Source organism: Cyprinodon tularosa, unplaced genomic scaffold (assembly GCF_016077235.1).
Source record: "Cyprinodon tularosa strain WSP-4 unplaced genomic scaffold, ASM1607723v1 ctg194, whole genome shotgun sequence".
NCBI lineage: Eukaryota > Metazoa > Chordata > Actinopteri > Cyprinodontiformes > Cyprinodontidae > Cyprinodon > Cyprinodon tularosa.
Window position 1 is genome coordinate 215,330 of NW_024038699.1, and position 16,921 is coordinate 232,250.

The 16,921-nt window shown below is 38.4% G+C and overlaps 1 protein-coding gene across 2 annotated transcripts; it reads right to left on the bottom strand.

Annotated features, from left to right (window-relative positions):
- Positions 1-319: 319 nt before the first annotated feature.
- Positions 320-15,221, bottom strand: cbx1b (chromobox homolog 1b (HP1 beta homolog Drosophila)). Of its 2 annotated transcripts, XM_038283485.1 has the most exons (7): positions 15,029-15,221; positions 10,993-11,074; positions 10,636-10,798; positions 7,531-7,684; positions 5,929-6,522; positions 1,352-1,446; positions 320-1,053 (listed from the first exon to the last, which is right to left on the bottom strand). In XM_038283485.1, the coding sequence occupies exons 2-7, from the start codon at positions 11,045-11,047 to the stop codon at positions 912-914; spliced, it is 1,203 nt and encodes a 400-aa protein (XP_038139413.1). In that variant the 5' UTR covers positions 11,048-11,074; positions 15,029-15,221; the 3' UTR covers positions 320-911. The 2 variants fall into 2 exon arrangements, with proteins under 2 accessions (XP_038139413.1, XP_038139414.1); XM_038283486.1 differs by lacking the exon at positions 5,929-6,522 and having other exon boundaries at positions 15,029-15,210.
- Positions 15,222-16,921: the final 1,700 nt, after the last annotated feature.

Here is a 16,921-nt window from a genome sequence, read left to right on the forward strand (position 1 = left end):
CACTTGCTTTAAGTGGATGCATTCAACAACATTAACACAATTTGTGATATCCATATTTTTATTAATCAAGGCCTTCACTTTGTATCCTGTTTGTTGATTTCAAAATAAAGCCAGTTATAGGTGGAGGACCTGGATGATCTCAATTTGCAGCTTTTTGTAAAATACCAAAACAATACAAGTTTCTCTGATTTTATCAATGTTTTTGAATGCAAACGCTGCAAAACAGTGACATTCTACATTAGTGAACAAAATCTTCTTACCCCTGTGGTACAATTTAATGACTAAAGAATAGGAGGTTTAGATGAGATTTTAACTGGTTGTCACAGTGAAAACTGGGGAGAAGGAAAAGCCCAACAAAAACAACAGGGATTTCTGCACGTATGTAAATAAAACCCGAACTGGTGTAAAAAAAAACAACTCGTACTGTAAAAAAGCAGAACAGCAACAAACATGACCACCTCATAAACGATCCAAAATTAAGAAAACATGCCTGCTTTGGGCTCTTTTTATGCCTAATCTAAAATATCAGGAGAAAAAAAAAAAAACTATTAGAACAGATTACAAACATATCTTAAAATTTTAACTTTTTAAATGCTCAGTAGCTCATCGTTAATTTGTATTAGAAAATGATTTGAGAATAATTCAGTTTCTTTACACTGATAAAATGAACCGATAATCACTTAATTTTGCAAACCCAGTTTTCCCAGAAAAATAAAAATGTCCCACATTGAACAGCTGTCGGTTTTGAATGCCATATTTAAACGAAGGTGAATGTTGAAACACAGACTGGAAAGGACACATAAATGACTGCATTGATTGAGTTGAACACCAAAACGACGAATGAGTCCACGAAATGTCTTGCTGGTCTTTTCGTTTGTCTTCCCCAGCCGAGTCGATAACGTTGCCATGCCTCAGTTTTTCTCATCTTTTTTCTCCTCCTCTGGAGGATACGAGTGCCAGGTGAGTCTCTCTTCATAGAAGGAGATCACCACCTGTGGACACTTCACATTGGCTTCTTTTGCTGGCACCAGGTCGGCCTCATCCGAATGCTTCCTGTAAAAAAAAAAAAAAAAAAAAGACAAACTTAACTAAGTTATGGGACTAAAAATAAACTACCATATTTAACAGTGATGTAAAAACAATCTCCTAATTTTATAAAATTTCTTATGATTGTGCTTTTTGTTATCGTTCGATATCTCCTATCAATAACAGATCAGACCAACAATCAAACACAGAGGTGTTAGTGTGATGGTCAGGGACTAATCTGCAACTCAAATTTTTTTTTCATAAGTGACAAAAAAAAAGGCAAAACAGATAAAGTGTATGAGAGGCTCAGTTTGGTTTGACAGACCATTTCATGAGGAACATGAGCTCTCCTGTAGAATCTGTGGCTCCGATGATCCTCTCTGGCTCCAGGCCTCGAGCGAAGCCTCTTAACTTCTCATTCTGCAGGTCAAACAGAGGAATAATAAAAGAGGTTCTTGAGACAATCTGGCAGCAAAGCCTTTAAAAAAAAAAAATCAATGATTACATCATCAAGGTCACAGATTTCAGTTGACAGATTCTTAAACTTGACGCTGTTTTCTTTAACCTGATTACCGTAAATTCCGGACTATAAGCAGCTACTTTTTTCCTGCTGTTTGAACACTGCGGCCTGTAATACAGTGAGGCTAATACATGTTTTTTTTTCCATGGCGCGAAAAACAGACGGATAAAATTGATGAGTATTCACAGAGCATTTAAAGTGGCACTGCGCAGTGAGTGGGAGACGTGGATGACCAGTGGCGAGAAATCCTTCACCAAAACTGGCCGCATGCGAAGGGCATCTTTCACTGATGTCTGCCAGTGGGTTCTCAATGCGTGGAGCCGTGTGAAAACATCCAGCATCACCGGCGGGTTTCGGAAGGCTGGGCTGCTGCGGGATGAAGAGCACCGCGAGTGCTCAAGTGAGAGCGACAAGGATGAGACTGAAGTCAGTGACAGCATCCTGAAGCTGTTCCATTCAGACACCGAGGAAGAGGACTTTGAGGGTTTTAGTGCACAGGAGGAAGAAGAAAGTGGTTAATGACTTTTCCTAGTCGGCTGCTGATGTTTTGTGCGTTGTTCAATTGAAAGTACCGCTATATGCAGCTTTATTTGCATGTTACCGACACATACGTATATTTAAATGTGTTACAGGTAGTTTGAAAAAAAAGCATTCATAATATGTGCCGTATTTGTTTGTTTTATCATACGGATTAAATCAAACGTTAAGAAAATGCTCACGTGTAATATCTTTATTTGTAAATATCTCATACAACGTGGGAAACCTGCGGCTTAAAATCCGGTGCAGCTTATAAAAGTACAAAATAGATTTTCTTCCTCAAATTAGAGTTTTCGGCTTGTAATCAGGTGCGCTCTATAGTCCGCAATTTACGGTAGTTATACTGTAATAAGATGCGGGTTCAGTATTAACCAGCAGGGGGAGCTTATCCTAAAGTGCTGGTTATACTCCCTGCAGCAGTGTGTTGCAGTGAGCTTGTCGCAGATATTTTTGATTTATGCCCAATATTGAAGCGTGGTCTGCGCTGTGTTATTCCACGCCACAATGCAAGAGTGACAATCACAAACTATCTGTGGGTCTATATACGGCCGAGGTGGTGAGGAAATGGGGGCAAGTTTGTGTGACAACGCAGGAACATGAGGGTGAAAAAGAGCGGGGATCCAGGTGGAAAAAGGGTCCCAGCAGTTTTGTGCACAGCGCTTTTCCAGCTGGTCCAACTTCAAGAGTCGTTTTCCGCAATGGCCGTCATACAAACAAAACAAGGCAGTAAGGTACCAAACAGGAAATGCGCATGAGTAGAGCGGATGTAGATTTGACCAATCAGAGGCCTCCTGTCTGAGGTCACCTGCTATTTGGGAGTGGTGCAGCAGTGTCTGCTAAAGGGGCGGGGACGTCTCTTTGTTCACTGCGACACCTATGCAGACTATGAAGGACCAACTCTGCCATATTTAAAAATAAATACAGAAATAAATAAATGCTCAATAAATGTATAAGCATACAATTAATTGCCAACAAAAAAGTGAGACATAAATGTATATAACTCTTAATTAGCTTCTTTATTTATTTGCCTTTGTAATATTTACCTTATTTATTTTTCTGTCCTTTATAATCTTCAACTTTATTTTTTAATTACTTATATTTTTAAGTATTTATTTATGTGCATGTTATAATATTTTTGTCTGTTTTATTCTTCCTTTGTATTTTTTTACCTTAGTTATTTCTTCGCCGCTGTTTATTTCTCTCTGCCCTTTTTACATTTCTCTATGCATTTATGCCTCATTATGCAAATGAGGAGGGGGTGTGTCCTAGAGAGTCAACTTCTGCTCATTGGTTGGCTTGGCGGTCCATCTCCTTAACTCACAGAGCTCAGAGTACTAAGTTAAATGTTCTCTTTTCTGTTGCTGTTGTTCAATAAAAGTACGTTTTAAGATCATTTGAGGCGAGAACCTTATACTTTTAAGCATCACCATATGGCCCATTCACAGATTTAATGCGTAATTTAAAAGAAAATGTGACGAACTTGAGAGGACCGTGGCAACCAGCGGAGCTCCGAAGCTGACGGCAGCTGAGGGCAGCTGAGGGCATAGAGAAATGTAAAAAGGGCATAGAGAAATGTAAAAAGGGCAGAGAGAAATGTAAAAAGGGCAGAGAGAAATGTAAAAAGGGCATAGAGAAATGTAAAAAGGGCAGAGAGAAATGTAAAAAGGGCAGAGAGAAATGTAAAAAGGGCAGAGAGAAATGTAAAAAGGGCATAGAGAAATGTAAAAAGTGCAGAGAGAAATGTAAAAAGGGCATAGAGAAATGTAAAAAGGGCAGAGAGAAATGTAAAAAGGGCAGAGAGAAATAAACAGCGGCGAAGAAATAACTAAGGTAAAAAAATACAAAGGAAGAATAAAACAGACAAAAATATTATAACATGCACATAAATAAATACTTAAAAATATAAGTAATTAAAAAATAAAGTTGAAGATTATAAAGGACAGAAAAATAAATAAGGTAAATATTACAAAGGCAAATAAATAAAGAAGCTAATTAAGAGTTATATACATTTATGTCTCACTTTTTTGTTGGCAATTAATTGTATGCTTATACATTTATTGAGCATTTATTTATTTCTGTATTTATTTTTAAATATGGCAGAGTTGGTCCTTCATAGCAGACGACCCTAGTTTCGTAAATCAGCCTTTATTCTGTGTTGATCAGTGAGTGACGCCTTTGTCATCTCATAAGAATTCCCAGGTCCAAAATGGTGATCAGAATCAACACAGTTACAGGGAAATATAAAACTAGAAGATTATGTACAATTAAAAAGAGTCATATGAGTGAAACTGGTGTTCCTTATAATACCGTATTTTCTAGGGATGCACGATATAATCGGCCCCCTATCAGTATCGGCCTTAAAACTGAATATCGGACATCGGCCCCCCCCACTGATATTTAACCCGATATTTGATCAGCTTCTGAGTTTCTAAAGTCTAAAAAAAAATAAAAAATACTACTTCTTCTTCTTCCTCAAAAACTTCTTTTTTACAGACTTAAAAACTTCTAAAGACGAGGGAAAAAATATTGCTACATTAAAATATCACAATAAATTCATATGCTGATATATTGCCATTTAAAAACACCATATCAATCTCTTTTACTAATGAAATATTGCTATATGTCATCGTTATGCTACGAAATCCCCCGAAAATTCACAAAATTTTGCAATATTTTTATATGTTGATATATTGACGCGGTATCGATCTATTTTACTAACAAAATCTCACAAGAATTTGCTAAATATCACGAGAGTTTGTAACAGAACGATGAAATTTCACGAGATTTTGAAAGTAAAACAGATCGATACCGCGTTTTTAAAAATCTATTTGATATCAGCATATGAAAATATATTTGAGTTTATTATTTTTCAAAGTGTCAGAAATGGATAACAAAACTGCTATTTTCAATGACTACGTATTTTTGTCCAGCTTAAACATCAGTATCAATATCGGTTATCGGCTACATGAGTTTTAAAATATCGGCATATCGGATATCGGCCAAAATCCCAATATCGTGCACCCCTAGTATTTTCACGACCATAAGGCGCACCGTACTAAAAGGCGCAGTCTCAGTTATGTGTGCCATTACTGTATTTAACACACACATAAGGCGCGCCGGATTATAGGACGCGGGTTTTATATACCGGTACATATCCTCTACTATGTTTAAATACCTCTACTGCGTATTTAAAAATAGAGCGGGAGCAAAACTGAGTGTTTGTGCTTTATTCATGTATTTATTACAAAGTATTAATAAAAAAGTAGTGAGCATTTTTTTCTATGGATAAACTTTACATGCACAAGTGCACCCTCACAAACAATTACAGGTGCTTGGCTCCAGGTACTCAGAGATTCACTTCCATACAGAAACCCCACATTCATATCTTCAGGTAACACAGAGTACATGTCAGACTCAATAATATTACTTTAGCGATAGTTTGAAGGTGTTGCTTTATTGTATGTCTCGTACCGTGTCTTTTGGTTGTGCTGTTCTTTTTTCATCTGGTTACAGGTGATGTAGCAGACTGAAAATGTTTTGTCATTGTCTGCTTTCTATCTCTTCTTTCTTTCATCTTTTGTTTTTTTCTTCTCTTTTTTCCTTTTTCTTCTTCTGTTTTTCTGTTCTATTTACATTTCAGTGTGCATATAAACTGTAAAACTCCCTGCATAATTATAATAAAGCAATTTATATGCATGAATCAAGTGGAGCAGTATGGCAATTGCCTTACTGCTCCTCTTGTGATAGTAAAATCTGTTGGGGTATTTTTGGCATCAAGACAATTATTCTTATTGCCACATTGCCAGACAGGACACTGTAAAAAAAATAAATAAATAAAAAAGTACCGTGCTGGTCCCCTTCTTCTCCACCGTGTGATTCACCAGGATGTTGAAAGTGAGCGGCACCTGGTCCGTGTTGGTGATGTGGCTTGGCTGGATGCGTTTGTGGGCGATGTGTTTGCTGCAGTGGGAGTGGAAGCTCGCCAGCTTTTCATTATGATGCATCAGACGTTGCTGCTCTACTGTAGTCCTGGTCCGGATGGAAAAATGGCGCCGTTTCATAAAACGAAAGCACCACGACGAACCTCCTTGAAAATGTTCAATTTTCATTTCTTCCGCTAGCGTTACTGCTTTTAGTCGAACAGTGACCGTGGAAACGCTCGCCCCACTCGTTCTTTGCTCGATGATCCACCGCTCCAGTCTTTCCTCCAACTCGGGCCACCTCGCCTTATTTCCGCGGAAACTCCGCTGCGTCTTCTTCACCTGTCGGAGTTTGTTTTCCAGCTTCCTCCACTTGCGAACCATCGATTCATTAATCTTGAATTCTCTCGCGGCTGCTCGATTTCCATGTTCCTCTGCGTAGCTGATAGCCTTCAGTTTAAACTGTGCTTCATAGGCGTGTCTCTTCTCCATTTTCAGGGTTGTTAAGACAACAATGTTCTGCATAAAGCACATACCTGGTCTTTTATACACAATCCACGCCCACACTTCCCCCTTTAACGTTCTCATGGTGGTCTCAACAACGTCCGCAGTAACAACACACATAGGGCGCGCCGCCCATTTGGAGGGGGAAAAAAAAGACGTTTATATGCACCTTATAGTCGCAAAAAATATGGTATTTAAACAAAAATCGATCAGCTGTGTTTAGGTAAAGGTTTGTATGAGGGTAGAAAAAGGGAGTAGAAAGGGACGAAACAATGAAGTAAAGATGGGGGGGGAAAGCATGTCTAGATACATAACACAGTTCACCACCTGGTTCATTTTACAACCAGGTTCCTGATATTTAACCTTCCCCTATAAGCTGAATTCTCACTGTATTTGTTAACAAGAGCGTGAGAATCCATGGTGCTCATCTTGAGCTTAAATCATTGGAATTCAACCCAAAAAGCATCACCCAATTATTATGGATTAAGGGGGTATAAAGCAGTAAAGAAACAAAGAGGCACCGAGCCCAGACAAACACGTCAGTACCAGAGGACGTCTGATTGGTCAGAATCAACTATTTCATCTGCAAAAGTCAAACAGCAAGAGCGTAAAAGCGTAAGCTGTTGTGGTTTCTAATGGGGCCTGCTGCTATTTTATTTATAACTATTTCATTTATCGCTTCATCCAATTAGATAAAGAGAAGATGTTTTGTCATTATACATACAGGATACACGCAACATTTCGTAGATCAGAATGCAGGGTTGGCTTGAGCCACTAATGGCCGACCTGACCAGCATGTCTTTAGCTTTAAAGACTCTTCTAAACATTTCTCGTTCCCCTGAACATATTTGATGGGAGCAGTCTCGGGTTATTAACGTGTAAGAACTAAACCTGAGTGATACGCATTGATCTGACTTAACAGGTTACCCACTTTCCACAATCTGCAATATTTAAGTTTTGGTTTTAATAAAAGGAAAAGAAAGATCTCTGTTTATCTTTTCTTTTTTTACTGGTTGAACTTACATCGTCCTTTTTCTTCTTCGATTTGCTCTCATCGCCCTCGGAGTCTCCGGCTGCTTTCCTCTTTCCCTCGTGGGCCGATTTCTGTTTCTGTAGATATTCTGCTATCAGATCTGGACAGTCCAAGTTTTCCTCCGGCTCCCAAGTGTTATCCTCACTGCAGAATTAGGGAATTTGAAAAATTGGTGAAAACATTGGAACCATCCTTGTAAATCTCCATCTATCACTTAAAACAAAACATCTGTCTCTTAATTGATCCCAGGTAAATTCAGCCTCGGTTTAACAGCCTGAAATTATACACATTTAAAAAAAAAAATTCTTCGTGATTTTCGCCTTTATGTTTTTTTTGACAAATTGAGATTATTACCTTGAATATTGCAGAAAAAATAAGTACAGAAACTTAATTACCGTATTTTCACGACCATAAGGCGCACCGGACTAAAAGGCGCACTCTCAGTTATGTGTTCTGTATTTAACACACACATAAGGCGCACCGGACTATAGGGCGCGTTTTTTATATACAGGTACATGTCCTCTACTACCTTTAAATAGCTCTACTGCGTATTTAAAAATACAGCGGGGACAAAACTGAGTATGACTGTGCTTTATTCATGTATTTATTACAAACTATTAATCAAACCTGGGAGCTGGCCGTGAGACAGACACATCGCAGATGACAGAGTGCTGTGATCACTCCTAAATTAACCCAAAATCCTGAAACCTGCCGACGGAATATGTTCGCTTTTATTACCGGTATCCTGGTGCCTGCAGTTTAAATTGTTTAGATGAAAAAACACCTGCCAGCCGCCGCGGTGAAACCGGAGGCGACGCGGCCCAGAGGCTGCTGTTGAATTAAGTTTTCAGGTAGAAAAATAGAGCGGGAGCAAAACTGAGTATGATTGTGCTTTATTCATGTATTTATTACAAAGTATTAATCAAACCCAGCAAAGTCATCATCCTCTGTTTCTGAATTAAACAGCTGCGCTAAATCTGTCATCCATCGCTCCCACGCCGCTCGCAGCCTTACTTTGAACGGCCGGTTCACACCGATGTCGAGCGGTTGAAGTTCCTTTGTCAGATCCCCAGGATAACAGCGAGCACAGCGTTTATTTGTTTCACCATGTTTTTCACATCGGCTGTGAGATGGGCACGCAGCGATGGTGATGCGTGGAAAAAAACACCTGTTCTCCTCACATACACCTCCCTCAGCCACGCTTTCATCATCTCCTCATCCATCCAGCCCTTTTCATTTGCCTTAATATCATATGTCATCAGAGCGCTGTGTCTGTCTCGCTATCAGCTCCCAGATCAGCTTCTCTGATTGGTTGATGCGGCGCTTCCAGCAGCAAAACTTCAATTTTTCCATCTCGAGCAGCAGCAGCGCGTTGGCGGCGCGTCAGATGCTTAAACGCCCCCGACGCGCTGCACCTGCTGCTTAAAACGTGCTGAGGGACCTTTTGCTGCACCTATACGCGCGTCAACCATTGACTTTGCATGTAAACTCGCTGCTTCTGCTGCGCCCGGTTCACACTGATGTCAAGCGGTTGAATAACAGCGAGCACAGCATTCATTTGTTTCACCATGTTTTTGACATCAGCTGTGAGATGGGCACGCATGGAGTCACAGATTAACAGCGATGGTGATGAGTGGAAAAAAACCACCTGGTCTCCTTACATTCACCTCCCTCAGCCACTCTTTCATCATCTCCTCAATGAGGTAGTCTCAAAAGTTGCAGTTACAACACACATAGGGCGCACCGCACCAAAGGGCGCACCGCACATTTTGAGGGAAAAAAAGACGTTTATGTGCGCCTTATAGTCGTGAAAATACGGTATGTTGTGTAACTTTCACCATCAGGGACCAGTCGTACCAGAAACAAGCGCTTTCCAAAGGTTCCTAGGTCAGCACTGACTGTTTAATACGCATATGCTATATTACTTTTTTGTATAATACAAGAGGTTTGCTGCATATTTGTAAAAATAGGTGAAAAGATATTAAACATGAACCTACAGATTAACCTATGCAGCTTTTCTAAGGCCGATTTCTTGCACTTAAGTCTAACCGATCGCCCAAATGTGCTGCTCATATTTTCGGTTCCATTCTTGTCAATATTATTTTTTTTCCAATTACAAAATATTACACCAGTCTCAATTTAAACAAGAAAAGAACCATCTATTAACAAATAAAACAAAAACAAAAAAATTGGTAGCAATTTATGGAGCCAATTTGGTCAAAAAATGTTTTTTGAAAAAGGTTAATCGAAAATTGCAAAGTAAGATTTGAAACTAAAAAGGTTTTAAACAATTTTTTTAGGAGCAAGATCTCTTTTTTCTGTTTGAAATTTTTTTGTTTCAATTTTCAGTCTTTTAGTTTAAATCTTTCCGGTCAAAAAAAAAAAATGCTCTTCAGTTTTAACCCTTTTTTTCTAAAAGGAAATGTTCCAATGATGTTTTAGTTTCTAATTATTTATTTTCAAATATATATATTTGAACAAACTCTATGGCTCTAATTTAGCTCCACAGAAAATGCAGGGGAGGAACATGCACTCCTTGTCAACATGTCTGCTGAATGCACCGATGAATTGGTGAGAAATGGCCAATAATGATAAAAACACACACAAAAAAGCTAAAATTAGCCTAAAATATCAGCCAGTCGATGTATCAGTCTCTCTTCCAGTCAATCCTCCTGGTTTTCTATCGCAGACTGTAACTATAATTCAAAAACAAACATTTTGCTAAATTTTCTTTTTTAATTTTAAAACATCTGATTCATTTTAACAGTGTTAAACTTGGCCAGGATTGAATTCTTTTCACCTTAATTCAAAGATTTCATTATAGAAATAACTGTACAGGGAATACAATATTAGATCTGCACTTATGACTACACTCTTTACCCATCCTATTCCTTCTTATTATAACCTTATATTTTTATAGGTGTAATTTGGTTTCTATGAATATCTGAACAAGCCGCAGCCATAATCTTTAAAGTGCAGCAAAAAACAGCTTTTTCGTGAGTAATTTGAAATGTTAAACCTGATAAAATCAACTTCCTACCAGATTAAAATGCAAAAGGTTTGTCTCTTTTTTAAAAACACTCATATGTACTTACTTAGAAAACCCTTTCCACTTGAGAAGGTACTCCACTCTGCCTTTTACCACCCGCCGATTCAGGACCTTTTCCACCACGTACTCTTCCTCCTCCTCTTCTTCCTCTGCCTCCTTTAACACTTCCTCTGCCGCCTTCTCCTTCTCATCCGTCGTTATTTTAGCCTCTGATAGATAACAAAAATTGTTGTGAGAAAATGCTGAGTCTTTTTTCCTCCAGCTTAGCAGAACTAAAAGTTTTTAAATCAAGAATAGGAGACGGGTGGATGGTGAGGAGAACAAATCATTCATGTAGAAACCTTTACAGCAGTTCACAGGTCAACCACAGAAATGTATGTGAGGAAGTAATGATATCTGAAACCTTCTGTAACAGTGGCGCCATCGTTAGTGGGTTCTGTAGTCTGGCTCATGCTCATCGGGTAGACCCGGGGACCCACAGGTTCCTGGTCGAATCAAAGAGTGATGCATGATGGGATCAATACAGAGGAGAAACAAAATAAAGCATTCATGCAAACTTTGTTGAATTTTAGCATGGAAAGGTGTTAATTCTTCTTGCAGATTAAGATATCTGACATTTTTAATTGTTCTGCTGTTTGAGGCTTCATTATTTCATCCCACAAATAAATAAATCCAGCCTAACATATGATACAGTGCTCATCCTCAGAAATATATGATATGCAAGTGAGCCATTTGATAAAAAAGCAGACTGCTTCTTTATTGCTCCGTTGGCAGATTCCTTTCAGACAGAGGCTTTTCTTCCTTCCACATGAGTTATCCTACCTAGTATAAAAAAAACTTCTACATTACTAACACTAAAAGCATTTATTTTGTTGTCATTAAACACAAATTCTTTCTCTGTTTGTCACTGGAGGAAAAAATAGTGAAAAGAGGAATTATTATCAAAGAAACTCTAAACATTACTCTGATGATAAAAGGCTCCCATTACTGGGTCATTTAGTTACTAATATGTCTCACATGGATCAAAAAGATACATTTTACAGATACAGAAAAATAGCTAACTTAAGTATTTACTATAGAGGGGAAATTCCAGTCTGACCGACTGTTTTCTGCAAGAATGATCCATTTATCAACTTTGTTACACAGAAAGTATCACCTGCAGGGTCAAACAAAATAAAAAAAAAATCTTATCTGGCTCGATAAGGCACATCCTTGGAGGGGAGTAAGACTCTCACAGGTTCAGAGAGTTTAGAGAAAGACTATCTGCTTGGAGGACATTCTGTTCTTATGTTTATCAACTGTTTTGTCTGTTGTCCTGAAAATGTGAAACATGCATAAAGAAGGCAGCCATCTTTTTCTAGTCAGAGCAAAGAAGGATGGGTCTGGTCACACATTTGGGAGTTTTGTTATTCTGTTCTCACTGCTGCAGAAATCAATAACTGTTGACTGAATGATTATCACAGATCTTTGTTTTTGTTTCACTTTGATAAAATTTGATTAAAGTGTCTAAAAAATGTTGTAGAAAGTCGCAGATTTTCTCTACTCCACCGCATTTAAAGGCTCCTCATAATAAGAAGAGCGACAAAAACAATGTTATTCTAAAGTATCTTTTTCTCCAGAACTGGTTAATGTTTTTTGTCATCTTGATGTTAATCCTTTTTATTCGATTTGCTCTTCTATAAAAGTTAATTTATTAACTGATGTGAAGTGTACACAGCTTAATCTGATCAAGCTGATTATATCTGATGATCTGATCTGCCTGATTATACTCAATAGAGGGGTATTGATGCTGATTTCATTCAGGATTGATATAAATATACGGGATTCAGAAACAATTCTGCCCTCTATTGCCCTTCTAGTCAAATTATCTTTTTTTTTCCTGATATAAGCCCCTCGCTAAAACTAAATGGAAACGTGTTTATTAAGTATCTTTTAATGTATTTTAAAAGAGAAATGACAAGACAGTCATCTTGTTTTCTTTGCCTCTTTGATGTGAACAATATTGGGCCCCTGCTAGTAGGGGTGTGCAAAATAATCGTGATGATGATGCATCGTGATTCTAATTTTCGTGATCTACTGCATCGATTCTTGATGCCAAGAATCGATTATTAATTTAAAAAAATGAATAAATAAAATTGCATGAATGGTTGGCGAACATCAGCCAAAAACAAGTGCAATACCACTTCCAGTCCAGTAGATGTCGCTGCAAATGTGTTGACGCACGCTGCCTTGTGTCACAAGCATTTCCGGAGGAGAAAATATTGCAATGCATCGCAATAATTCAAGTATCGTGATGCATCGTGATAGAATCGTATCGTGGCCTGTGAATCGTGATTCGAATCGTGACTTCTTTGGCAATACCCACCCCTACCTGCTAGAGACAGAAAAAATAGACTAGAAAATAGTGAAGCCAAAAATGAGTCATGTTTGGTCCATTTCATCTGTTACTTGTCAATAAAAGACAGAAATTTGATATTTATACTTGAAACACTAGTCAGACGACACCAATTGTGATTTAATTCTGCCTCAGCCCCAGTGGAGATAAAAGGCTCTCCTGTAAAATGCTGAAGGAATGATGCTGTTGGGAGCATGTTGTCAGCCACCATCCAGTAAATTACAATAACCTCTATGTTTGGGATGTTTTTTTTGTTTTGTTTTTTTTCCTAGTGAACAGTTTTCTACATCACTAAAGCTCTGTCCCTGAAATAAAACAATGAGTGCTTGATCATTACAATAGTCAGAGGAACTGACAGGAGCAGGGCTGAACTGTTATTTCATGAGTGTGTCTTATTCAGTTAATTAACAGTTTTTGCTTTAAATTAAAGCCTATTTATCTACTTTTACAAGATATCAAGTAAAATCGTTTTTGTCTTTGAGCACTTTGGGGGGATAATGTTATAAAAATCCTACAGGGAAGAATCTAGGAATAAAGGTTGAATAAATCAAATTAATCTTATGTGTAAATTATACTCGTTTATCTGCTGCTTTATGCATCCTTTTTATCACAAAACTATCACCACGTATAATGGATCTATTTGTTCTGCTTTATTTGTGCCTTTTTATTCATTCTTTTGGAAATAATCCTCTAAACCAGCAGTCCCCAACCACCAGGCCGCGGTGGTTGGGGACATATGTGCAGTTTCTGATGGAGATGAGAAATCTGTTTCCTGGTATGTTGAAGTACCAATAGTTTGCATCCAATCGTTTAAATAAACTGTGTTAGTTCTTTGAAATATATAAGAACTATGTTCTAATTTTTAGTCATCGATCTGTTACTAAATTTCAATTTGACAAACTGGATCTTCTCGCCATTCTTTTTCCTGTTTGGTGCGATTGCAATAGGGGATCTTGACCTGGCCGGACTGGAGCGGAGCCTGAACATTTTCAGTATGTTTGGCTCAACCTGCTGCTGTGAAGCAGGATTCTCCACCCTGAACAGAATCAAAAATAAATATGGATCCAGGCTCACGAATGAGCACCTTGATAGGTGCTTGAGAATGGCTTAGTCTCCATTCAAACCCAGGTTTAAATCCTTGCAGGGCAGCATAAAGCCCACTGATCTCATTAAGAAAAAAAAGAAAGAAAAAAACAAACATTCAGTTCAGATGTTTTATAAAAAATGTAAATCAGGAAATTGTCTGTATACCAAACTGAAAGATTGTTGTTCTCTTCTTCAAAAAACACTTTAGATTTAAAAATTGAAAAAATGTTAAAAAAAAATTTATATTTTTTATTCAATAATTCAATGTATCACATGAATGCATAAACACCTCATTTTATTTTAGTCTAAAATTCTGGTTAAAGCAAGAGATCATTAAAAATATATCCGGACCTTTACTGGTGGAGGATTTTCTTTATTCGGACCCCGCTGATTTTTAATTGGTTACCCCTGGTGTAGATTGACCCTGAGGTTCTGGCTACCCATTTTCGGCCACCCCTTGGTTATTGCCTGGCCACCCTTATTAAAATTTCCTAGCTACGCCTCTGGTGCCACTAAAGAAACGACACGGCGTCCATCCTCAGCACCGCTATAAAGAACACAGGGCTGAATGGGAACACACTAAGCACCCAACTGATGCTATTTCCACAGCTATGACGAATCCCTCCTCTGAAAAAATTATTTTAGGCTGATTTTTCCTCGATTTGCACGACAGGAAAGAGGAATCCTCGATGGACAAACGGCCAGGAGCCCCTGTGTGTCCAGCTAACTGATGTTTCCTCCATGTTGCTTTCGCGGCTACAGCAGATAACGGCTTTTTAATCGACGCCTGTCCATTTAAAAGCATATTTTACTTTTTTTAAAAGCGCCTCGTGGCGACATTTAGCTAAGCTCTGAGCCCAGCTGTGAGATAATTCATCAGCTCGTGCATACAAACGGGTGAAACGCCAAACTAGAAGGCACAATCAAAGAAGCCACAAAAGAAAAAAAGGCAACTCACCGACAAGGTTTTAATTAAACCGTTTGTTGTTGTTTTTGTTTTGTTTTTCAAAACTTGACCACAGGCGTTGCAGAAATACCCCTTCCTGTAGTGATTTGTTGTTGAGCCGCTAGCCTGGCCACAACAAGCGCTTTCTGCACCTCAGTCAGGAAGAAAATGATGGTGTTTTTTTTAGAAGAAGGCGCGAGTGGAGATTCACCGACTGTTAACTTATAGGGATTTACCCATCAACCGAGCAGGCACACAGCAGGTGACATTCAGATGTGCTGTAGATCTGTCACTACAGTGGGCTCGATGAAGACAGTGATTTGCACAAAGCCAAGGGCCAAAATAGCAAAGGCCACTAAGATTCATGCTAAACTCAAATATTATTGCTATTTTAATCAAGAGTTCTTAGCAGGCATGACCATCAAAAGTTTTTTATGTTAAAAAAAAAATGTTTTATTTGTGACAATTTTTTGTTGAGTAGAAGTCAGAAGTAGGAAGAAAAATAAGTAATGGAATAAAGTGTAGATACGTAAAAAGTGTACTTAAGTACAGTAATCAAGTATTTGTACTTCGTTACTTGATTCCTTTCTACATGATTATGTTCCTTTAAAGGAGAAGTCTGGTCATATTCAGAATTCAAAGTTCTGAAAGAACTTTAAATATGAAATTATTACATATTGTTCAATAAATGATCAGTGTTTTTAATTAAGAGTAATTTTCATTTGAATGTGCTTTACTGGAGGCATCCATGTTTGTCAAAGAACACTACTGCCACCTACTGGTTTGTGATGTCACGGTGCGGTATCAGCTGTTGAGCAAGTCCCAGTGCTGTATCTGGTGTTTGTCACAACGCGCTATTATCCAAGTCATCTTGAAAACATTCGTCTTCCAAATGTTGGCTACATATTACGTGATTTTTCTCTGGCCAGAAGTTCAATGGCAAATCCTCCCTCTTCGAGTTGGCAATCTAACAATGATTCCGTCCATGGAGGATCATAAATCAAAAAGGTGAAATAACTGATTTTGTTTTTTAACTTTTACCGGATGTATTACAACATCCATCTGCCATGCATGAGGGAATTGTCAGTTTAACTATAGCTCTGGTGAATTTCAATGGTGAAGTTGTCTGGAAATCTTCAATAATTGTTGTTGATTGCAGATGTGTCTAGTAGTTCCCATTGATTTTGCTTGTAAAGCGGGGAGAATGGCGCTAGGCTTTCCGCACCGTGATGTCACTGCAGGAAGATGGCAGGAGGGGGGTGTTAGTATATTTGGGCAAAAATGGCCGCTCCATGAATAATGATCCATTGATTATTCCTTGCTGACCGAACTTTCTCTTTAAAACCTGGCTTTTTGTTTTGGGGTTGTCGTCCTGCTGGAGAGTCAACCTCTGCCCCAGTCTTTTACAGACTCCAACAGGTTTTCTTCTTAGATTACCCTGTATTGGGCTCCATCCATCTTACTGTTCCTGCTAAAAAGAAGCATCCCCAGAGCATGATGCTGCCGCCACCATATTTCACAGTGGGGTGTTGTGTTCAGAGTGATGTGTTTGGTGTGTTTCCATGGCTGCTGGAAAACTGCTACATTTATTTCATCAATGCCTTTCTTCTTGCCACTCATTCATAAAACTTATGAGGCCTCACTACCCAACTGTGCTGCATGTATCAGAGCAATATCTCCCTCTGTAAGTCTGACAGTTTGCATATTAAGGGCAGATATGAATGTAGCCTCCCAATATGAAAAAGGGGGGACGAATGAAAGAAATGGTGGCGTGTAGAGTGGGTCTGATTGGCAGAGGCAAAAAAGGAAGCATATATGGGTGCAGCAGAGAAACAGCAATAGATAAATAATAAAAAAACAAATTACTCCTATAAAAATCCTGGCATTAAACCCTGTAATAAGGAG

Bases quoted from the DNA above. Each gene is read 5' to 3' on its own strand.
- cbx1b (XM_038283485.1), bottom strand. From the start codon at position 11,047: ATGAGCATGAGCCAGACTACAGAACCCACTAACGATGGCGCCACTGTT. The intron at 10,799-10,992 runs GTTTCAGATATC...GTTATCTATCAG, and splicing joins TGGCGCCACTGTTACAGAAG to AGGCTAAAATAACGACGGAT. The intron at 1,054-1,351 runs GTCTGTCAAACC...TTTTTTTTACAG, and splicing joins CTCATGTTCCTCATGAAATG to GAAGCATTCGGATGAGGCCG.